This window comes from Bicyclus anynana, chromosome 26, assembly GCF_947172395.1.
Source record: "Bicyclus anynana chromosome 26, ilBicAnyn1.1, whole genome shotgun sequence".
Lineage (NCBI taxonomy): Eukaryota > Metazoa > Arthropoda > Insecta > Lepidoptera > Nymphalidae > Bicyclus > Bicyclus anynana.
Genome location: NC_069108.1, coordinates 6,273,433 through 6,298,063, shown reverse-complemented (window position 1 = coordinate 6,298,063; position 24,631 = coordinate 6,273,433). Strand labels below are relative to the sequence as shown.

General features: G+C 37.8%; 2 protein-coding genes across 3 annotated transcripts; one reads left to right on the top strand and one right to left on the bottom strand.

The window, feature by feature from the left end:
• The first annotated feature begins 153 nt into the window (after window positions 1-153).
• LOC112054809 (uncharacterized) lies at window positions 154-3,150 on the top strand. The gene is made up of 2 exons (XM_024094711.2): window positions 154-1,286; window positions 2,352-3,150. The coding sequence occupies exons 1-2, from the start codon at window positions 1,112-1,114 to the stop codon at window positions 3,143-3,145; spliced, it is 969 nt and encodes a 322-aa protein (XP_023950479.2). The 5' UTR covers window positions 154-1,111; the 3' UTR covers window positions 3,146-3,150.
• Window positions 1,283-7,317, bottom strand: LOC128199532 (uncharacterized). 2 transcript variants are annotated; one of them, XM_052889533.1, is made up of 3 exons: window positions 3,286-7,317; window positions 2,145-2,224; window positions 1,283-2,081 (listed from the first exon to the last, which is right to left on the bottom strand). In XM_052889533.1, exons 1-3 carry the CDS (start codon window positions 3,591-3,593, stop codon window positions 1,321-1,323), a joined length of 1,149 nt encoding a protein of 382 aa, XP_052745493.1. In that variant the 5' UTR covers window positions 3,594-7,317; the 3' UTR covers window positions 1,283-1,320. The 2 variants fall into 2 exon arrangements, with proteins under 2 accessions (XP_052745493.1, XP_052745492.1); XM_052889532.1 differs by having other exon boundaries at window positions 1,283-2,224; window positions 3,286-6,580.
• Between the last annotated feature and the right edge of the window lie 17,314 nt (window positions 7,318-24,631).

Sequence of the window (24,631 nt, the reverse complement as noted above, 5' to 3'; positions counted from 1 at the left end):
ACGAAGACTTTTTTAAAATGTTAAGATTTAACCAAAATCAGACAATTCACGAGGACCCGTAGAAGAAAGGGGAATGGGATGTTTATCCCGAGGCACCATATCAGACTGATTTAATTATAATTATAATATGTATTTCTTAGACAAGCAGAGAAATTTAGAAAATATTGGAGGGGCGAACAAAATTGTTCAATTAGATGAATTTATTGTTTCAGGTCGGCATTTAGGACATTAGGTTATTGGAATGATTGAACATTGATCTGAAGACTTGAGATTGAAGGTGCCCTGTGTGTGTGTGTGTGTTGGTGTCCTATATCAAGAAACATGTAGAAGTGGGCACTACAATACAAACAGACCTTTGGCGGGCATACAACTGCCTTAGTCATCACGGGTACATCCACAAGAAAGTGAAATTCAGATCGAGATAACCTCTTTGTATTAACCCAGATGGGACTCATACTCAAAGTATAGAGTCCCAATGGAGAGGGATAAAAAGATTTAGTGTGAGTTCAGGAGTAACATTGTCGGAATTTCTGACAAAAGACAGACACATTCATGGCTGCTAGACAATGGTTTGGTGTCAATAAATGTTGGACCAATGAAGGTACCATCTTTCTTATCAGTCCTGATGGGTCAAAACGTAGAATCACTTCAATAACTGAACTTGAGAGTATTCCATCTACATCGGTTAGCACTGAGAAAAAGGCAATAATTGCATAGACCAAATTATTAGGCTGAATATTTACAATAAGGCGCATTTTTAAATCTTGTTATAGAAGACTTTCGAATGTTCTTTGAATATAAAACTTAAACAGTAAGGCCTCTTTTCCATTACACGGTTTCTCGCCGTGAAAATCTACGGTTAATTCGCCGCGTGTAGGCACGGTCGTCAGTGTGGTATGGATCACTATATGAGCTTGTCGACATGCACGGTGGCGCCAAGGCACGGCGCCGCGGCCGCGTGCGCCGTGACTGCCCCTCGGCGCGCCGCGTCTACGCACGGCGTGATTTTCACCAGTGTTGTATGGCAGTCTATCGGGGTGTGTCGACGGTGCCGGACGTACGCACGGATTCGTGACCGCTTATATACGCTGTTTCGCGATTTTATTATAAAATGAACATAAATCAAGAATTATTAATTACGTTGATTCAAGAAAGGCCTGTAATATGGGATAAGACCATCGACGATTATAAAAATAAGCGGCTTAAATATGATTCCTGGAAAGAAATATTTATTCATTTCCAGCCCACATTTGAAGATTTAAGTGGTGATGAGAAAAACAAGTTTGGTAAGTTACAGATATTTAATTATTAACTTTTTACTTATGCATAGTTGTTTTGATAGGAGAGGCGACCTTCGTTAGATACAAAATATTGTGCAAATCTGTTGCGAACTTCATTAGCCGCCAAACTTCCGCGAACTGCATTCGTGATAGGTAACTGGATTAGTTCCGATTCTGAATCAAGGGTGGACTCATTTTCACTCGCATTGTGAAACTGAAAGTTTTCCTGCTTATGTATAAAATTTTGCAAAACACAACATGTTTTCACAATATCAACTGCCAAATCGATGGACACATTCATTGGCCGGTGAAAAATTCGCCATTTATTGGATAAAATGCCAAACGCACATTCAACAAATCTTCGCGCTCTGGTGAGTCTGTAGTTAAATGTACGTTTTAATTGATCAAGCTGATGACCACCAAATGGACGAAGCAAGTGATAATGCAAAGCAAAGGCTTCGTCCGCAATGAACACATATGGCAAATCGTAGTCAATTCCAGGCAAACGTGTTGCATCGGGTAGATTTAATCCGTTGTTTGTTAAATTTTTCCAAAATGGGGTCTCTTTAAACACACTGGAATCACACTCCTTTCCGTAGGCGCCAACGTCAACAAATATAAAGTTGTAATCGCTATCTACTACTGCCATCAAAACTATAGAAAAAAAATGTTTGTAATTTAAAAACATCGAGCCACTATCAATTGGCTTAATAAGTCTGATGTGTTTTCCATCGACCGCTCCTAAGCACAGCGGGAAGTTGGAAGATTCTTGAAATTTGCTTGCAATGTGTAGCCAGTCTTCTTTAGATGGCATTTTCATATATTCTTTATACAGTTCTAACCAAATGTAGTGGCATACTTCACGTACGATGCAACTTATGGTTTTTATTCCAATTCTATAGCTGTAGTATAGGTCAGTAAAGGTATCTCCTGTTGCTAGATACCTGAAATATAAAACAAAACGGTTCAGGTTCAAATACTAAAACCCCATTTTAGGTCGGGGTCGATTCAGTTTAGGTCGGGGGTTTTTATAAATTTTGAATTTAATAATTATTATTTATTTATTTTCAGGGCAAATGGTGATGAAGAAGTGGACCAATATGAAAGATAGCTGGATAAAATATGACAAAAAAATTAAAGAATGTAAGTCTGGTTCTTCAGCAAAAAAAATAAGAAAATATATGTTCTATGATGAAATGATGTTCCTAAAAAAAAATGTTGAGCATCGCAAGACCGATTCTAACATGACTGAACATGTTCATGATTCTAGCCTCAGTAATGAAAATTTTGATAGTGCAGTCCCGAATCAATCAAGCTCGGGATACACTGAACGGAGTGAGACGCAAAGGGCTAAAAAAAAAAGAAAAAATGAACTAAGTGAAGTTGACATTAGGTTTATGAAGTTTATGGATTCAGCAGAACGAGATGAGAAAAAGAAAAGCCGTAGTATGAACTTTTTTATGGGAATCGCTGATACAGTTGACAAGTTCAGTGATGAAAATATGATAGACTTTCAGTTTCAAGTAATTTCAATAATTAAAAATATTCAACAAAGACAGTGTACTCGGTATATACCTACATCAAGAAACCAATGGGATCAAGGCCATCAAGGATATTTAAGTGGTACAGCATCCTCAAATGCGCAATCGTCAACATATGGATATTCTACAGCTGCTAGATCGGGCTATGGAATAAGTCGTCCACAGACGTCTTCTCATGATTTTGGACACGGTTCTGGTTTAGAGCCAATCCACTACCGACCCGAATCACAATTATCTGTACATAGTGTAAATGCGGAAAGTATCTCGGCAGATTCTCAAGTTTCTATTGAAGACGAATTCGATTTTAGTGCCGCACTTGAGTAGCATTTTCAGCGTAGTGTATTTTTTGATTTACTTGTTCTTAAATTAATAATTATTAAAATTCAATTACATGTAATAATTTTGTTTGTGTGCAATAAACAATTTTAAACTAAAATATGTCATTTAATTTTGTACCTACTTACCTCAGAGTTACAGCCAATCTTTCTGCGGGCGATATACTCTCTCGCATAAAAGTATCTTGATGTTTTAGTTCCTGGGATAATTTTTGGAGCAAGTTGTCGAATGTAGTTTTCTGCATTCTAAAATAATTGTAAAACTTGTCTTCATCTTCTCTCAATTGATTCTTGACAAGTGTATGAAACGCGCCATATTCCTCCCTTTTTTCTAAAATCGGATGTATCCAAAACCTTACTTCCCTTTTTTTTTCTATTTTCTTTTTCCTATATATGTAATAAGCAACTATAATCTTTTTTTTCGTAAGAAAATTCATGACGCAGCACGTCCTACACAGCCCGAGTAAAAAGCGCTACTAGCCAGTACTTACCAATGTCTCGCGCGGTGATTTTGCCGTATCATGTACAAGCTAGCACGTTTTTTCAACCGTACGGCTTACACACCGTACGTTTGAACAACCGTGTAATGGAAAAGAGGCCGAAGGCCCCAAAGCCAGGCAAGCGAAGGGCGGCTAAAAAGCCCGCTCAACCCAAAGTCCAAAGCTTCATACGCGACTCACTCCGTCTCGAATGTAGTCCGTATGGAAGAATACGATCTCTTCATTGAGAAGTACAAAGTAGACCCCCTAACTAAGGGCAATAAGCGAGCACACTTTACTGCCCTCGCCCGTAATAAAGTCAACTGTCGGCTTATTACAATAAAAAAAAATACTAGAAATTCGTTCTTTTGTTTACGAATTGGGATTGCACGTGTTGATTGTTGTTGACCATGACTACTAATAAGTAGAACCTTCACCTTCACAAACTTTTTAATGTAGTCCAGTCAAGCTTCGCTTTGACTCATTTCTTACCCATATTTTTAATTATAATTTGTTTGTCGCAGGTAGCGACGAATCCAGTGAGGATGATGGTGATGACGTCGAGGCCATCATGGGGCTACGAGCGTACCAAAGTACACTTGAGACCCCACTGGACGCTGATTCCGGCGACTCCGCGGCGAAGCGGCCGCGGTTGTCGATCTACCGGCTGATGCAACGGACGTCCCTGTGGAGCTGACGGAGCTACCCAGGGACGTTAACGAATTTGAGTGGAGAGAATTTCGCGGCCCTCAGATTCCTCCGGAATTGAGGCGCGAAATTTTCACACAAACCAATGTAGGGCCTACTGCTCCATCGGCCGACCCATACACGATCTTTGGTCAAATATGGGACCGGCCGATCATGGAGCACATAGCGTCAGAGACAAACAAAAATGCACAGCAGGTGGCATCCCAAAAATTCGAGGACAACAGCCTCCGTCCCAGAAGCCGCATCTGCCGTTGGGTGGATACAACGGTAGATGAGCTGTACGCCCTTTTTGCGATTATTCTGGAGATGGGGGTTGTTTGCAAAACAAGAGTTGACGAATATTGGAATGTCACCCGTGATGTATTTTATAAAAAACGACGAAAATGTAAAATAAATTATTAGCAAATTATAAGTTCATCCCATATTAGAATCATGAAATCATCATTTCGGGAACGTGTCATCATGTCAAATGTACAAAAAATTGTTTAAAAGGCTATTAAATATATCAGTTTTAAATTCATTTATAATTGCCAGTCACTCATCTTCTATGAGTCACCGAGATTTTCGAACTAATTTAATAAATTCACTTCTTTCGCGACGTCCGTTTCCGCCCCAAATAGTCCAACAACAGAGAATAGAGTTGAGTCACCGCTTGAGTAAACAATCGCGCCGCGTTTGCGTGGTGTGTGGAAAAACGGAACGGAATAGGGTACCATACCTACGCTCTCCGCGAAGAGAGTCCTTCGCGTGGTAGTCCGCGGCCTTCCAAAGGAGCTCAGTATAGAGCAAATAAAAGCCGACCTCGTTGCACAGGAGCTCCCTGTGCACGAGGTTCATCCTATGTACCGCACGCGTACAAAAAAACCCGTAGACCTCGTAGTGATCGTCCACCTCTCTCCCGAGGGTATGAGGATATACAACCTCATCCATCCATCTGTCACCTCTCTGGTCTCTTCTTCGAGAAGCCAAATAACAGAGGACAATGTCACCGATGCCAGTTATATTATATATAGAGCACATGTGCTCTCTTTGACTAATTATTGTCTAGGTTTTTGTTGAAACAACGCGTTGAGGCGGCGATTTTGGCCATTACGTTGTTCAGCACGAATTTGGTGCGCGAGTGGTCCGAAGACGGACCTTTGAAGTGGTTGAGCGGCGTGCGCGGTTTTTTGTGGCGTGTTTGGTGCCTTGACTGCAGTGATCGTGTGGTGTTGCTTGGAGTGCTTGGGGTTTTGCTGACGGGTGAGTGATCCACAATACACCGATACTCATACTACCAACACAAGACACATCACCTAAACTCCGTGGACCACTGGGCGTAGCAGAGGGGCTCCCAGCGGCGCTTGTTGCCCACGAGGGGCTTCGCCGATTGTTAAGGTCAGTCTAGGTTAACCGATCGCACTAATATTAGTTGACGGCGAACTAGGACGCGGTGTACCGCCGACTCCTAGTGGAACGGACGCCCATCGCGTGCGCTCATGGGCCTCGCATTGCGTTTGAGGGGCGCCGTGCTCGGCCGCTACAAAGTTTGGCACCAGAGCGTGGTTTGCGATCGGTTGGTCTAGCTGACCACGTAGATTGTAGGATTAGAATGAATTAATTGTTGTTGTAGGGTACTATAGCGCGACCTAACCAACCCTTGAAATATTTTGTTGTCTTTTGTTTAATATTTTTTTTTTTGTTTGCGTTTTGATATTCATGGGTTGGATTAGTATTTAATTGATTAATTAATAGTGTTTTGTTTGTATTAATAATATTTTGTTGGTTAACCGTGTTAGTTAACATTAATTTTTTTTGTTGTTGGCAACCGCACTGATAGGATTTTTTGTTGTTTATCGGATTCGACAGCTTCGTGAGATGCCGACTCAGCGCGAATTATCAATCAGGATCGCGGCGGAGCTAAGGTGGGCTGCAGCAGCCCACACATTGATAGGCCGTGACGACCGCGTGGAGAGCCTAAGGCAGAGGTGTTTGCAGCTGTCGTCGAGGCTGTGCGCTGCCGAGGAAGCGTACCGGGCGCTACTCGGCATGGACGGCGTTGATGCAGGGATTTTGGAGTCCAGCTGCAAAGATCTAGAGCAGCTGGAAGAGCTCTGCGATGGGCTACTTGAGGCAGATCGTAGGCTGGCGCGTGAGGCCAAGCTCAACGCCTTGGACTCATCGCCCTTGCGCCGTGCGACCCAGCGACGTTAACGATTTTCAGTGGAGAGAATTTCGCAGCCCTCAGATTCCTCCGGAATTGAGGCGCGAAATTTTCACACAAGTCAATGTAGGGCCTACTGCTCCATCGGCCGACCCAAACACGATCTTTGGTCAAATATGGGATCGGCCGATCATGGAGCATATAGCGTCAGAGACAAACAAATATGCATAGCAGGTGGCATCCCAAAAATTCGAGGACAACAGCCTCCGTCCCAGAAGCCGCATCTGCCGTTGGGTGGATACAACGGTAGATGAGCTGTACGCCCTTTTTGCGATTATTCTGGTGACGTACTTTGTACACCCGGTTTTACTGCACACATGCCAGTCAATCATCTTCTATGAATCACCGAGATTTTTGAACTAATTTAATAAATTCACTTCTTTCGCGACGTCCGTTTCCGCCCCAAATAGTCTAACAACAGAGAATAGAGTTGAGTCACCGCTTGAGTAAACAATCGCGCCGCGTTTGCGTGGTGTGTGGAAAAAGAATGGTGACACTCAGTGTAGAGTGCATCAAAAAAGTGTGCATGGAACCCTGTTTCCTCACTTTACATATGTAAATTTCGTCAAAATCCGTTCATCAAAATCACCCTACACACTCAAGCAAGGTAATATATGTTAGATGATTACAAAAACTATGTTAGATGATTACAAAAACGAAAATACGACGATAATCGATGTAGTGACTCATTGTTTGAATGGTACACTGAAATACATAATAAGGCCGCAGAACAGACTGACTATTTGACGCCCACATAAGAACGCGAGCTTGAAACCGAAGACAACCAAAAAAACGACGAGACACTACGTCACATTGTCCAGTCAGACGACACCTTTACGTTTACCTGGACAAATGACCCGACCAAATTCACAGCTCGACGGGAAACTTTTGCTGGGTCGCCTGTACAGACATTTGACCTCATATCGTTTATCAACCCATATTCGGCTCACTGCTGTGCTCGAGTCTCCTCTCAGAATGAGGGGTTAGCTAGTTGGCGGTGTTTGTTAGGACACAGAGTTTTACATTATGACGCAATCACTACTAGTGAATGCCTGTGTCACGCTAAACAACATCACCAATGCACGAAATACCCCAGTAGATGACCCAGAGTATACCACTCACGACAATGATGTTGTAAGTCAACAGCCTCAGAGGGAAGATAGCACACTAGACGGGACATGCTCGTAAGACAGATATATGTATCAACCCAAATTCGGCTCACTGCTGTGCTCGAGTCTCCTCTTAGAATTAGGGGTTAGCTAGTTGGCGGTGTTTGTTAGGACACAGAGTTTTACATTATGACGCAATCACTACTAGTGAATGCCTGTGTCACGCTAAACAACATCACCAATGCACGAAATACCCCAGTAGACGACCCAGAGTATACCACTGACGACAATGAGGCGTAAGTCAACAGCCTCAGAGGGAAGATAGCACACTAGATACTGCACGGGACATGCTCGTAAGACAGATATATGTATCAACCCATATTCGGCTCTCTGTTTTACTCGAGTCTCCTCTCAGAATGAGGGGTTAGTTAGTAGGCGGTGTTTGTTAGGACAGAGTTTTACATTATGACGCAATCACTACTAGTGAATGCCTGTGTCACGCTAAACAACATCACCAATGCACGAAATACCCCAGTAGACGACCCAGAGTATACCACTGACGACAATGATGTTGTAAGTCAACAGCCTCAGAGGGAAGATAGCACACTAGACGGGACATGCTCTTAAGACAGATATATGTATCAACCCATATTCGGCTCACTGCTGTGCTCGAGTCTCCTCTCAGAATGAGGGGTTAGTTAGTTGGCGGAGTTTGTTAGGACACAGAGTTTTACATTATGACGCAATCACTACTAGTGAATGCCTGTGTCACGCTAAACAACATCGCCAACGCATGAAATACCCCAGTAGACGACCCAGAGTATACCACTCACGACAATGATGTTGTAAGTCAACAGCCTCAGAGGGAAGATAGCACACTAGACGGGACATGCTCTTAAGACAGATATATGTATCAACCCATATTCGGCTCTCTGCTGTGCTCGAGTCTCCTCTCAGAATGAGGGGTTAGTTAGTTGGCGGTGTTTGTTAGGACACAGAGTTTTACATTATGACGCAATCACTGCTACCAAAATAGTGAAAGCCTGTGTCACGACAACATCCCCAACGCACGAAATACCCCAGTAGACGACCCAGAGTATACCACTCACGACAATGATGTTGTAAGTCAACAGCCTCAGAGGGAAGATAGCACACTATATACTACACGGGACATGCTCGTAAGAGATATATGTGTCAACCCATATTCGGCACACTGCTAGCTCGAGTGTCCTCTCAGAATAAGAAGAGTTAGGCCAATTGTCAACCACGCTGGCCCAATGCGGATTGGCAGACTTCACACACGCAGTGAATTAAGAAAAGTTAGATGGCTGAAACCTCAACGGTAGCAGGCGGTTTAACGGCAGAGCCCTGTGCTTGGCCTCAAGAGCAAGCGATACTGACGAACCAGTTGTAGAACGCAGATTATATGTAGCGGAGGTAATCGATCACTGGAGTTGAACAAAATTAAAATGGGTACTGGGAACGAAACAGCAGTGTATGGCTTTAGCGGAGCAAAGACGTATGGTGGCAAAAGTAAATTAGGCAGAACTCACCAAAAAATCCTTTGCTTCACGGGTTTGTTTTTTTTTTGCAAAAATCATGCAAAAAAAAAAGAAGCTAAAACAAACGAACACTTTTTTAAAATGTTAAGATTAAACAAAAATCAGACAATTCACGAGGACCCGTTGAAGAAAGGGGAAAATGTTTATCCCGAGGCACTATATCAGACTGATTTAATTTTTTAGACAAGCAGGAAAATTTAGAAAATATTGGGGGAGAAAATAAAATTGTTCAAATAGATGAATTTATTGTTTTAGGTCGGCATTTAGGACATTAGATTATTGGAATGATTGAAGATTGATCTGAAGACTTGAGATTGGAGGTGCCCTGTGTGTGTGTGTTGGTGCCCCATATCAAGAAACATGTAGAAGTGGGCACCACAATACACACAACTTTTGGCGGGCATACGACTGCCTTAGTCACCACGGGCACATCCACAAGAAAGTGAAATTCAGATCGAGATAACCTCTTTGTATTAACCCAGATGGGACTCATACTCAAAGTATAGAGTCAAAATGGAGAGGGGTAAAAGATTTAGTGTGAAATATAAATTCAAGAATTCAGGAGTAACATTGTCGGAATTCCTGATAAAAGACATGACACCTTCATGGCTGCTAGACAATGGTTTGGTGTCAATAAATGTTGGACCAATGAAGGTACCATCTTCCTTATCAGTCCTGATGGGTCAAAACGTAGAATCACTTCAATAACTGAACTTGAGAGTATTCCATCTGCATCGGCTAGCACTGAGAAAAAGGCAATATTTGCATAGACCAAATTAGTTGGCTGAATATTAACAATAAGGCGCATTTTTAAATCTTTTTATAGAAGACTTTCGAATGTTCTTTGAAAATAAAACTTAAACAGTAATAAACCTATACTCGTAAACGGTAAAATAAGGTATTATAGTACCTTTATTTTACCGTTTACGAGTACACAGTCATGTCACAGTACATGATTTTTTTTACATAACACAGCTACATACAAGGCCGGCCTTCTTTGATTTGTGCCTTCACTTTATTGGCCCAAAAGCCTACACTTTTGTTAGAAAACAATTCGATACATGTCTACCACATCCAAAAGCTTTGTACCGATGGTATTGTTGTGTTGATTGGGAACCACGGTTTACCATAGAGAGCAACAAAATTGTTGTCGAATAAATCAAAAGAAAAAAGCATTTGTGCTATTAGTTGAGATGACATGTCGATTAGGCAGCATGTTCAGTGGACTGGGAATTAATCGGTTAGTTATGATAACACGTTCGTTGCGGTACGAGGTCAATTGACCTCGTAAGTCTAGTATCTTCAAGAGTTACGAGGTCGATGGACCTCGAACCGCACCACATAAAGTTTTAGTATGGGGTCAAAAAACCTCGTAACGCACCAGAGGAAAGTACAGAAAAATCTACGAAGAAGAGGAAACTATTTAGATATAGACAGACAATTAACTAGAGATGCTCTTGTATTTATGGTGACTTCAATAAATGATCAGTGGAAACTACCAGTTGGTTATTTTTTTACAAATGGTGTTAATGGAGAACAAAGAGCTGCTCTTCTTAAAACTTGTGTGAGTCTTTTAAATGATTTTCGTATTGTTGTTACTTCTGTAACATTCAATGGCTATCCTGCCAATTTTGCTATGGCGAAAGATTTGGGAGCTAAAATAAACAATTTTAATAATTTAAACCCCAAAATTAACGTAGGTCAATAAATTGTAATTTTTCCTAATCCTTGCCACACGAAACCGATTAGAAATTGCTTGGCTGAAAAATGGGACATTTTAGATGAAAATGGTGTAATTTCTTGGATTTGAGAAAGAAGAACATCTTGAAAATGGTGTGCGTATTCCGTGATCTTATAGAAGTATAAAATGCTGCAGCCACATGTAGTTACAAAAGAAATGTGTTTCATGAGACTGCAATCGCAGGGTATTATTTTGTAAATAATTGTGATGTGTGGCATAATGTAGTAATAAATATATTTTCTTTCTTTATTTCAATCGTTATTCGATTTAACGAAAAACCTCGATAATGAAGACTTGATTTTGTTCCGTGCAAGGTTCAAGGACCTTGAAATAATTAGATCGAACTACGATACAACCGTTCATGAAATATGTTCATTAAATAAGAAACACGATCCAGAATTTGTACCCACCTATTCGGATATATCGAGTATTGATAGTATATACTACGCAATACAAATTGAAAGAAAACCGGTCGGAGACCAGCAATATGATAAATAAACGCGGCTTATATCCCATTAATTCCGAGCGACCTAAATCGATTACAACAAATAAATTTAATTTTGAAAAATAAAATGCATCTTTAGCATTTGTAGAAGTTTTACAAGATATAAGAAAACCTACAACCCTTGAACAACCTAAACGTAAAAGAAAATGCTGCGTTCCACCTGGAAAGAGTATAACAGGGGAAGCAGAATAAAATGTAGTCAGCCATCTTCTTTTCCCCATCAGCATGCAGCAAATTTGTTAAAGACAAAGTTTTTATGAATACAGATTATTTACACTGATGTATAAAATGTAAATTTAAAAAATACAACAGTGTCAATATTAATAAATATAAAATGAAGACATTTATGAAACCTGCAAAACAGGAATGCAGATATTTTTTCAATTATTTTCAAAGGCAAGTAACCATGACATGGATGAAGAAACCAAGGCGCAAATATTTTTTTTGCATTGCATGAAGCACTGTCGTTTGTTGAGTAGAGGCAGCAACGCCTTGATGGAAAAGTTCAAAAAGATGAAAGATTATAAGTGAAATGAAAAATTCAATTCAACGAATGTTTCAATTCACTAAAATATGAATCCCTCATTTATTGATTTGAGTGAAGCATAGACATTAGTCTATGCTTCACTCAAATGTTTTTTTTTATGCTTTACAAATGAAGAATAAGAAATGTCTAATTTTGAATGTAGACATCCTAAGACAACCATTTTTTTTGTCCTAGCAGCGCACAGTTACTTTGTTAAAATCAAAGTCTTTACTTTATTAGCACTGATATATACTCAAGAGGGACAATTATCCGCCCTCTTTATAAGGATGCGAGTATATCAAAGTGGGCGGATAATTGAGTCTCCGAGTATATAAATCGTAAATTTATAATATCAATAAATATAATTTGCTGTAGTCATTTACAAAACCTGCTTAAGAGGATTTAATTAAGACTTTTCCAGAGACAAGTAACCATAATATGGTTGAAGAAACCTAACACGAAGCATTGACATTCAACAGAGAGGCAGCATTGCTTTAATGGAAAAGTTCAAAGAGTTGAAAAGTTATAAGACTCAGGTCATCGGCTTCACTAGTAAATCACAAAAGTGCAATATCAGAATAGGTACTCAAACAATTCCTTTTGCTAAAGAATTCAAAATCCTTGGGGTCATCGTTGACAATACACTCAACTTCAATAAACACTGCGAATATGTCATTGACAAAGAAAAAAGTTATTCAATAAACTTACCATTTTTATTAGACCGACTTGGGGAGTTCACCCGGATAACGTAAAAATATATGAAAGTGTAATCGAACCGATTTTGGTCAACTGTGCTACTATGTAAATACAATATTAATAAATTTTTATCCTTACAAAGATTGTTTGCAATTAAAATTGTTCAAAGTTTTCGTACGGTCAGAACCGCCACCTCCATTTCTCTCGCTCAACTCACTCCCCTTCCTACTAATATATCCGAGGTAGCTGATATTGAGCTTACCAAACTTAACGGTCATTCTAAATTATTACCATCCGATACCCCTTTAGAACGCCCGTCACCCCCCTCTGAGCTACTCCACCCATCCCTTAGGACAGGAATCAAATTTACTGAGGTGAATGAACCAATGAATCACCAATGAACTCACCAACCTTTCACTTCCAAACACCACTGAAATTTACACCGACGGTAAACAACACTTACACTATACCATCAAACAACTAAAAACAATCAATAAATAACAAACTGCACTTACAGATGCAACCAACTTATAATTAGCTATCATATTAGTATTACTTTAATTTCAATAATTTACTTAATAATAATAATAATCCTAGCTTATGTTATTAAACTTACTTACTATCGTATTGATAGGTGCTATATCAGAGTGAATTGAAAAATTCAATTCAATGAATGTTTAAATTCACTAGATTTTTAATTCCTCATTTATATCTATTCTACACTTAAATGTTTCATTTTTTATGCTTTACAAGTGAAGGATAAGAAATTTTTAATTTTGAGTGTAAACATCCTAAGACAACCATCTGTTTTGCATGCAGCAAATATCTTTTTTTATACAATAAATTATAATACAATAAGTATTATAATGATACTGCCATTATATATTTTTATATTATTAATATTTTTATATAATTATATAATAAATATTAAACGCTGCCATTATATACAGAACCTGCATAACAGGACCACTGATATATTTGAAATTTTTCCAGAGACAAGTAACCATAATATGGATAAAGAAACCAAGGCGCAACTACGGCGCGTTTTAAACCCATTGCATGAAGCATTGACATTCAACAGAATAAAGGCAGAAATTCCATGATGGAAAAGTTCAAAAATATAAAATTTTCATCAGCAACCAGTTATCACAGAAATTAAACAAAAAGGAACTTTGAGGTTGGATGAAAGAATACTTGAAGTTCCCAAAAAAACCTCAATCGGCCCAGCCGAAGTTTGAACAAAGGACCTCTGACTTGTAAATCCAACGCACACACCACTGCACCACAGAGGCTGTCAAAGTAACCAAGGCTTTACTATGGCCTTTTATAAAGATTGGTTTTATCTATAGAGCCAGGCAATAGCAGAGGCAGAGTAGAGGTGTCTCTTCTGTTCTTAAAAGCTTCATAGTTCTGTAGCAGCTTGTAATTATACAACTGTGTACTGTGATTCAAACTTCATCTTGTGGCTGTTATTCTTTGCTTCATAATAGTGCTTTACTGTTATGCAGAAATCAATGCTCCCAACAGTTTCTTTTTCTCCTTAGAAGTGAGGTTTTGCTTCCAAAGTTGTAGTTCTGATGACACAATCTTCAAGAACTGAAAATAAAAAAAAAATATTGTGTTTTAATCTACACTACTAATACTACAAAGAGAAGTTTCGACTTTAAGGGTTATGAGTGGTATATTTATCCACTACTTATATCTTGATTATGCTCGGCGACTGCTATTACATATGTGTTTACAATACCATCTGACTTAGAATGTGTACTTTATTTACCTACACCTTTTGAATACATTATTATCCAACCCCATATTTTAACGACTCATTACACAGCGACAATGTTCTAGTATTTCTATTCTCCTGGACTCCAGGAGTAAGGGAAACTTAGATGAACCACCGATCCAATGAGAGTTGGCATATGGTGATAATGTTGAATTTAAAATAAAATCTTACAAAATATAAACTTACTTTACGACTCACGGAGGCATCCGAGGGACACGAAAACTTCTCGAAGAATTAAGAAGAATGTTCCTTATGGAGAATATATGTTCTACGGTGCACAACATACTTATCACAAAAACGCTCAGAATTAAACGTAAAAGTAACATTAACAAGTAACAACATTAAATTAAATATCAACATAACAAAATGGCGCACAGAATATAGACAACATAGACAGCGAGTGCGACTGGCGGTGGCGGCGATGGCGTTGGCGAAGCGATTAGCGAAGCGACAGCGACGGCGAGTAGAGTAGGGTAGGTTGTAGGGATGCGAAGGCGATCTGAGATCGTTTAATCGAAGAATCGATTATTTGAATCGATAATATCGAAAATATCGATCTTTTGAATCGATATGTAGTACTGAATCGATCCAGTGAATCGGTATTTCAGCCTTGAAAATCGACATTCGGTATTTTTGTGAATTGATTTATCAGGTTACGTTACCATTATGGAATTATATTTACATTATGCAAACAGTTAAACAAGTTAAAAGAAATGGTTTTTTTTCTTAGACCATTAAAAAGAAAGAACCTGCCTCGTAAACCGTTACCCCTCTGTCAAAAATCAAGAATCAATGATCTAACGCGTTTATAAAAACTGTTGCTATATAATCGATATTTCATTGTTGTAATCATTTTTGGCATTCGTTGAGGGGCATAAAAAACGGCTAAAAACTCGTAGTTTAGTAAAAGATGGAGTAACGTTTCATTTGTAAGTTTTTCTACCATCATTTTATCAAATTTGTAATAAAAACGATTTCTAAAAAGATTCGATTCATTTGACGGAACAGCAAAAACTCGATCACACAAACACTAAATCGCTTAGCGGTATGTCTTTTTCGGTAGGGTGGTAACTAGCCATGGCCAAAGCCTCCCACCAGCCAGACCTGGACCAATTAAAAAAACCTCAACCGACCCAGCTGGGGATCGAACCCAGGACCTCCGTCTTGTAAATCCGCCGCGCATACCACTGCGCCACGGAGGTCGTCAAAATATTCTATGGATAGTCTAAGCGATGTGTTGGTTTGTCTGTGTAATAATTACGCGTGTGTGTATTGCGAGTCAAATAAATAGTTGTTCGTAGAGTATGGACACAGAATATACTTAATAGTGTTAAATGTTTTCGATGTGTGAGTTTACCTCGTCCACCTCAAAAAACGACAAACTTTTTTTGGGGAATTTGGGTGCGAAAAAGGTCCATCCTTTTTAATGGTCTAAGTTTATTTTAAATCAATCTTTTAAATATGGATGTTTTGTGAATCGATTTATCAGGTTACATTATGGTTATGTATGGCTATGTATTCATTGTATCGACAAATTTGAATAATTATCGACTTTAATGAAATCGGCCTTTTAAATATCGTTTTTTTTGCGATTCAATTTATCGGGATACGTTACGATAATTTTTTTCATAAAATAGAATTATGTTTACATCGTAACATACTTAAAAAAAATAATTTCTTATAAATCGTACTTTTAAATTTTGAATTTTTTTGCGATTTTATTTATCAGGTTACGTTAAGGTTACATACCTTGTTTTTCATAAAATATAATTATATTTTCATGAAATAAAAAAATTGTAGAAATACACTTTAAGGCATAATAAACAGTCTTTCTGATAGGTAGGGTACGGTGACAAATGCTGTCATGTGTCATGCATATTAAGTTTCGTATTATTTTACGATAAAATATATGGCGGATATCGTTGTAATTGGCCTCGTGACCTCGTGACCTCGTGAATATATTCGTTAAAAGGGTTTAAAATAAAATGAATGGAACAAATAAGTTATAGCATTTTGTCAGTGATATTTATGTAAATAATGAATAGTATTATATTTCAAAAATATGATTAATTTATTAATTAAACATTGTAAACCTGGATAAATTTATGTGTAAGAGTATATTTCTTTTTATACCTACTTCCTTCAATTATTATAAAAAAAAAACGGATTTTGGATGGTTTTCTTTACGAAGCACGAACTTTTATTCCGATTTTTATGGACGCTCCGGACAAAGGTCTGGGAATCGTTAATCATAATAACTAATTGTTGTTGAATGATAACCTCCTCCTTTTTTTGAAGTCGGTTAAAAAGGAAAAAACCTCATTCTACATGACTGGAAAAGAGACATCAGAATCAATAATACACGTCAGTGAAGATTCGTCTGATTCGTCGTCGTAAGAAGATCAGAATATTTTGTCTGATAAATAAATAAATAGATAAAACCTAACTAGGTAATATTTTAAATTAACTGTCACTAAAAAGAATAATTTTACTTCAGTATTAATGTACTCGATAAGATCGATTAAATCGATTTTTTCATACATTACACTTTTTTACTCATCACTAGTTACGCCAAACCCACAGATCACTGGCCAAACCCAAGGAACATATTTACTCCTCAGCACAGACCACAAATGAAGGAGCTCCTCAGGAGGTCAAACCGTACCCAACCCTTCATATTGTAATTGTTGTCTGTGACCTGTGTTGACTGTAGACTCCGATATGGAGTATTAGTGTTCTGTGGTTGACTGAGTTTAATTAAGTATCTGTCTGTGATTATATCTGAAGTTAGGAACATAGACATTAGACGTAGTATTAATAATCTGTGGAACAGAATTTCAGAAGAGAAAATTAATAAATACTTGGAATGGAACAACACGTCGTATTTATTGTGGTAAGTAATGTATTCAGCATCCTTATTTTAAGAAATCCAGTACTAATTTGACATCACTATTATCTGACGATGGACGTCCACTGCTTGACAACTATGCTTCATTAGCCCTTCCAAACATTACGGTTTCAAAACTTATTGATTTTTCTGCTCCATGTTACTTTGTCATCGGTCCACCAGTACTGCGCTGTACGGTTTCTTCGGCTTTCCAGCACCGTGCAGAAAGAAAAAAGTTATTTGAACAAATAATACCTAAATAACAATGTCGAGTTGTGGATTCATCATAATCATTATCAACCCATATACGGCTCACTGCTGAGTTCGAGTCTCCTCTCAGAATGAGAGGGGTTTGGCCAATAATTCACCACGGCCACGCTGGCCCAATGCGGATTGGCAGACTTCACACATGCAGAACTAAGGAAAGTCTCTGGTATGCAGGTTTCCTTACAATGTTTTTACTTCACTGTTTGAGACATTATATTTAATTTCTTATAATGCACACAACTGAAAAGTTGATGGCGCAGGTCCCAGACTGGATTAAAATCCACACCCTCTGGAATCGAAGGCAGAGGTCATTTCCACTGGGCTATCACAGTTTGAGTTGTGTATTTAGAAGTGTAAAAATATATGCATTTGTTCTTAAACTAGCTGACGCCGCGCGGTTTCACCCGCGTGATGCCCGTTCCCGTAGGAATACGAGAATAGTATATAGCCTTCCTTGATAAATGGGCTATCTAACACTGAACGAATTTTACAAATTGAACCAGTAGTTCCTGAGATTAGCGCGTTCAATCAAACAAACAAACTCTTCAGCTTTATAATATTTGTATAGATATACAATGCAAGGAAACACACAAATATGAATGTGTGTGTCAGTACAGTAGCTTAATGATAATGTTTGGGACCAATGGTTTAATAGTGCATTATGATATAAGTGCGATAAGTTGAAAATTACAGTCGAAGCAATATTGCAGCTCGAGCCTAAGGCGAGAGCTATAGTAAGGTAGCAGAGACTGTAATTATCAAGGCACACATATGTCATACGACATTTTATCACACATTTGCGAGGAAACACACTTTCTGCAAATGAATTTGCATCTTTGCCTAATTTTCATATGATGACATTTTGACACACTTGTCATTTTTACACAGATAGAGAAGTGCGAGCACCAAGGTTTTCTTTAAGGCACCAAAAACAGCCAGTGTTAATATTTTTGTGTTTCTTTTACAGATAAAATATGGTTGTGATTTATTGTTGAAATTATTAAAATGAAAGAATCAAATGTTTATTTATTATATTTTATCTCAGAAAGTTAATTTTATTCATAAAATTTTGAGCAATTTCTGACAAAAACTGTTTGCTAACCTTTCGTTTTTAGACGGATGTCAAAGGTTTTATGTTACATTACAGCACATGTGCATTTTATTTTACATTACGGCACATGTGCGCAATGAGATACATTACAATATTGAAATTGTTGAAATAAGAGACACTTTACGAGCAAATGTGTTATAAAATGCTTTTATAATGTAATACCAAGTTTGTCAAACTACAAAGTTATCATTTATTTCAGGTATCATCACATTATAAGAGGCAGATATTAACGCCTAATCAAGTAGACATTTGATTACTGCCTGTCTAACAACATTGTAGCAGAATTGAAGCAAAGAACATTCCAGCTGTGGCTTAGTGGCGGCCCTACAAGTAGGGTTGCCAACATTTTTTTAGTAAAATATAGTATTTTTCAGATTTAGCATTTAAAAAAATATAGTTTGCTTAAATAAAATATAGTATTTTACGGAATAAGCAACAAAAAAACATTTATTTTTAAAAACTATATTTACTTACTCTTGTTGCATTTTTCAAGATTTATATGACACACTGAATGGTTATTTGCCTGTCTATTCCATGTGACACCTGCTATTTTGCTGACATCATCCTCCCATCTACGACGCTGTCTTCCTTTGTTTCTTTTCTGGTGCCTTGGGCACCAAGCTGTTATGTCTCTTGACCATTTATCCTTCTTACTTCGAATCATATGTCTAAGAAAATTTTAAATTATAATTTTGTTTGTTAGATATCAGTGTTGAAAATATAGTATTTTTTGCACACTTTATATTTCTTCAATGGAATATATATGCAGACCTTAAAATATAGTACAATACTAAATATTATAGTATGGTTGGGAACCCTACCTACAAGTTGCATACAAATTCAACTTATTGGTTTGGATTCTTCTAAGGTCAGATGACTTTATCTATTGAGCAGTAGATAAAATCATCCGACCTTAGAAGAATCCTGATGCATATGCCTGCAACTCTTCACCTGGCACTGTTTTTGTGTGTATTCATTTTGTTCACATGAAACGAAATATTATTTTAAAATAAACCATTTGCTTTAATGTAACTGGTTTGAATAATTTTGATAGTCTGATACAAATAGGTATGAAAGTTTGTAATTGTCTCAGGTAGAAACTATTTGCGTTTTATATGTATAGATTCTATATCTATAGCTAGCAAATTTGAGTTTGTTGTGGGCTTCTCAGACTCAACTCTTGTAACAGTGAAGCTGGGAATGAAAACCTTTTATGAGAGAGCTAGACCTCATATTTCGTAAAAGCCATGGAGACTTTATTTCTACCAATGCGCTTAAAACTTCTGTTCACAATGTTGTTGTTTTTTTTTTAGATCTTTGCCAAATTGAATTGAACGGTGAAAGGGCCTGAATCTGTGTTCACATATTTTCTGGTTTGTGGTGATGGATTTAGTTTTGTACTATTATGTGGAGGGAAGGAGGGTGGTAAGTTTGTTTTTTCACTCTCTTCGTGATTAATTTCAATGGGGACTGATTTCTCGTCGGAGTCATCTAAATATTTACATTGATCAAATACTTTTCTATGTTTCCGTTCAGACTTAGGGAATAGACCATCCTCTGTGTCCATTGATGAGTCCTCAATGGTAACATTAGTGTCCATTGATGAGTCCTCAATGGTAACATTAGTGTCCATTGATGAGTCCTCAATGGTAACATTAGTGTCCATTGATGAGTCCTCAATGGTAACATTAGTGTCCATTGATGAGTCCTCAATGGTAACATTAGTGTCCATTGATGAGTCCTCAATGGTAACATTAGTGTCCATTGATGAGTCCTCAATGGTAACATTAGTGTCCATTGATGAGTCCTCAATGGTAACATTAGTGTCCATTGATGAGTCCTCAATGGTAACATTATAGGCTACAGAAGGAGTTTTTGTATAAGCTAAAAGAGGTCCAGGGCCGGTTCCTGGACTGCTGGGATTATCTGCGGATCGACCCGCATATTAAAGAAAAGAAACTTGACAAATATTCAAGTATGTATACTATTTACACGATTATAAATATAAATAAGTAATAATAATAAACTAACTATTTTACACTCAACTGATCCACTTATTTACAATTATTTGTAATTTAAAGCCGCGCGCGCTTTTTCGTCGGGATATTTTTCTGTTATATATTTATGTAGTAGACATGTCTGACTGATATCCAAAAAGGTAGCGGAACAGAACTGCTTGTGTTATTTTTCCAAGTGCGACTGATAAGCGACGGATCTGTTCTATAGATACATGCTCTTTTCGGAATCCAAACTGATGAAGTAGAATTTATTATTTAATTCTATGAAATAATTGCTAAGTCTTTTTCTTTGAAGTTTTTTCCTTAAGGCGATTTTGTTGTGTGACCTGTCCAAGCTTTTCCATTGATGGTGGGATCCTCTGCAATCCTTTCCTCCTGAATGGGTCTTCGTTGTTCTTATCTTTTAGACTTCTATCTTCTAATGATGATTTATGTTAGCGAAATTTGCAGAGTACGCAGGGCAGAATGACGAATCAGTGAGAAATTCTCCTTCCGCAATGCGGTCGGTACCCTCCTGGGGTAGTTTACACACCTTTTTGGTCCGCCATCTAAATGGTTCCCCATGATTTCCCTACGTGTGTGGCCATTTGTTATCAGAGTTGGCCTTCTCCTAGATTGATTATCAGCCATGGTTGTTGAGGCCCATCTCCGAGCGACGAACGTTGTTTATAGTGGCGGTTCTTACTCGCCACTGATGTTCATCTTCACCGAGTTTGACGCCATTTAGTGCGATATATTTCGCTACAGGCTTCCCAGCGACCCTCTGATGAACCACACCTTGTCTGCGACTGCTTATTGGGTATTTGCAGCTGACCCCCATATCTGAGGGCCGCAACCTGCGAAGCGTGTGGTGGCATAGAGCTCTGCCCCTGGGAATTGTCACCCAGAACCACAAAAGGGTTTTAAATTGTTCATTCGGAATTGGGTAGCTTGACCGGGTTCACTAGTTATTTACTAAATGTCACTAATTTGGACACTGTAAAGGGTCATGCAACAAATTTTAGGCCCATCAATGTATGTTAAGCGATCGATAAAAAAATATATAATAACAAATTACATATTACAAGCATTTTTTAAGTGCTTGTAATAATATTATAATTATGCTAGACAGCAGAATCGAAAAAGTACAACGCGCGTCAATACGCGCATTTAATGCCCAATTTTTTTTTGTGAAAAAAAACCGCGGCCTGAAAAATGAAAAAGAAGCCGTGCACTTATCAGATTTGATTTTATAATTGTAGTTTTATTATAATTAAAGCGGAATCCGACTGAGGATTAACAAAAAACTTTGCAATGCAAAAAAAAAATTGAATTTTCCAATTAGTCGATAGGTCGAAAATTCGGTTTAGAAATGCAAATAAACCGAAAAAGCTGAATTTTGGATGAACTTTCTCGGTTAGTTTACATTTCCAAATGTATATACCAAGTGGTCTTGATCGTTATGCACAATCACAATAGCGCAAATTCAATAAAATAATGGTTTATTTATTTTAAATATTTTTTAAAATTGATAATAAATTATTTTTACAGAAGGAGCTGCTTATTTCCGTGTCCATTGTTTTATTTTATATTTAGCTAGGAAAAGGTAAAACCATTTATTCGTCATTTTCGTCACCATGTTTACATTAAAAATGTAACTTTCCAGTAGCAAATTTAAAACGTCTCGTCTAAAAATGCGAGTTTTTTTAGTCTTCCTCTTCCTCATGCCCCTTATTAAGAGGTTAAGAGGAGGGCCAGAGGTTAAGAGGAACCTCTGCAAGAGCTGCGTTGCAAGCTACCCGGCAAAACTTTCGGACGTAGTTGAGCCGAAACATTCTTATATGTTTGTTGCGTGCTTCTGCTGCTTTTCGGACAATTGTCCAAAGGGAAGAATGGCTTCAGCTACCACTTCAGCCCCATGGCATAACACTTTATGTAATGTAGAAGACATTGGGTAAAAGTTATACAAAGAAACGTGTTAGCCGATTCTTGGCAATACGTTTCAAACACCTCCACGTTTTAAAACCACAGTACAATGTGTCCAAAATCACTTTCATTCGATAAATCGAATTTATGTTCTATCCCCTTAATTGCCGCCGATAATTCAAAGTTCTCAAAAAACCGCATACTGGTGTTTCTGTCATTGGTATTACCAAAGTTGCCTGTTGGTATATCCACCAATAGACCAAGTTGCCCTCGGAACTTGTCGTGAATTGCTTTTTTTTTATTTACTACGACTTGCTTTTCCTCTGAAGTATGGCGCACATTCCATTTTTTATAGGTAACATATATTAATAATAGGCCAAATGTAAAATGCTCTCAAAAATTCTTATGCTAGCATGTGTTATTATGTAGTGTTGATTTATTTGATTTGTACTGTTCTTCTTCAGCAATACTTTTTTAAATCGCTGCTGCATATTTCCTTGCTCTTCTGGGGCTTTTTTTGCAAGTTTTTTTACAATAATTGTAAAAAACTTGCAAAACAGGGACGAGCAACATAAATGCATCATTAATTATTTATGATGCATCTATGTTGCCCGTCTCCCGTAATTTCATGTGTTGCATACGTCAACTCATCTGTGTCTGACGATCTAATTTCTTTAGTTTTTCGTCTTTTGCTTTTTTCACTCAAGTCTGAGAACTGCTTTTCAGGTCTACCAGGACTTACTCCATAAGAAAAAGACTATAGTTTTACTCAAACTCATACTTTACTTTTTAACCATTACTACCTCAATATTAAAATTGAAGTAATAAACTAATTAACTACTGTGCAGGTAAGGAAAATGCTTCAGAACATATCAATGTTTATAAAATTTGGGTATCAACTATCTGCTTTTGGTAGCGATATGTATCCTCTAAGCCACTCGGCATTGTTTTCTAGGAATCTGGCCTTTGTATTGCGAGCAGCTGCTCATTTTTGTTTAATTTAGTGTCTGATAATCGATTGTTTTTCCTTTACATCAGCCATAATTTGGTCATTTTCTGCATATTGATTCGAGTAGTTCCCGCTCTATGAATTCCAACTTTATACATAAAAACTCTGCTTAGCATCATCAATTGATGAAAATCGTTACTGAGTAGTTGACTCGGAATGTTCCATAGATCTCTCACCGAAATCACAATTATTAAATATCCTAGATAGATGCAAAAAAATTAAGCTACTGTAAATATTCACATAAACTTTGTTCGGTGGAAAAAGCGTTGTTTTATCAACATAAAATTTTGGTAAATCTGAAAATAAATTTCTGATTTCGTCACGCCCAGCAACTGTGGTAAATCAATTGAGCCGCGTTTGCAATTCCCATAAATGTAACCTTATCAACATATTGATGTCCCAACAATTGAGAGTGAAGTGCAGACCAGTTAACATAATTCAAACCATTAACTTGAATATCCATTTGCGAGAAATGAGGTATACTTGAACTATGTGCCCTAGCTGCAATTGAAGCGTCAAATTTATCGTTTAAAGTTTTCAGGTAAGCTGATATATTAGCGATTTCATAAATGTTCTTTTCAACCGCTGCTTGAAGAGCAGCGTTAATACTCTGTTGCTCCATTAATTGAGTCTTAAGTTGTTCGAAAAGGCGTCAAGCGAGTCCTCCGCTTGACGCCTTTTCGACTTCTCAAAACTTATTTTACGAATTAAACCACCAGTAATTTGGCTTAATTTCACAGATCCTAATTTCTTTGATAAATTAGTTTCACTAGATGATGAAGATGAAGTGACGGAACTCAACTCCACAACTTCAGGAAGGTCAGTAGGATCAACCAGTCCAGAATCACTCACCGAATCGTGTTGTCTTGTTTGAGTAGAACTTCGTCTCCCAGTGAGTGATCTACTTCTAGTTCTGTCGCGACCTTTCGATTTAGTTCTTGTTGGTCTCACTGAAGTTACCACTTC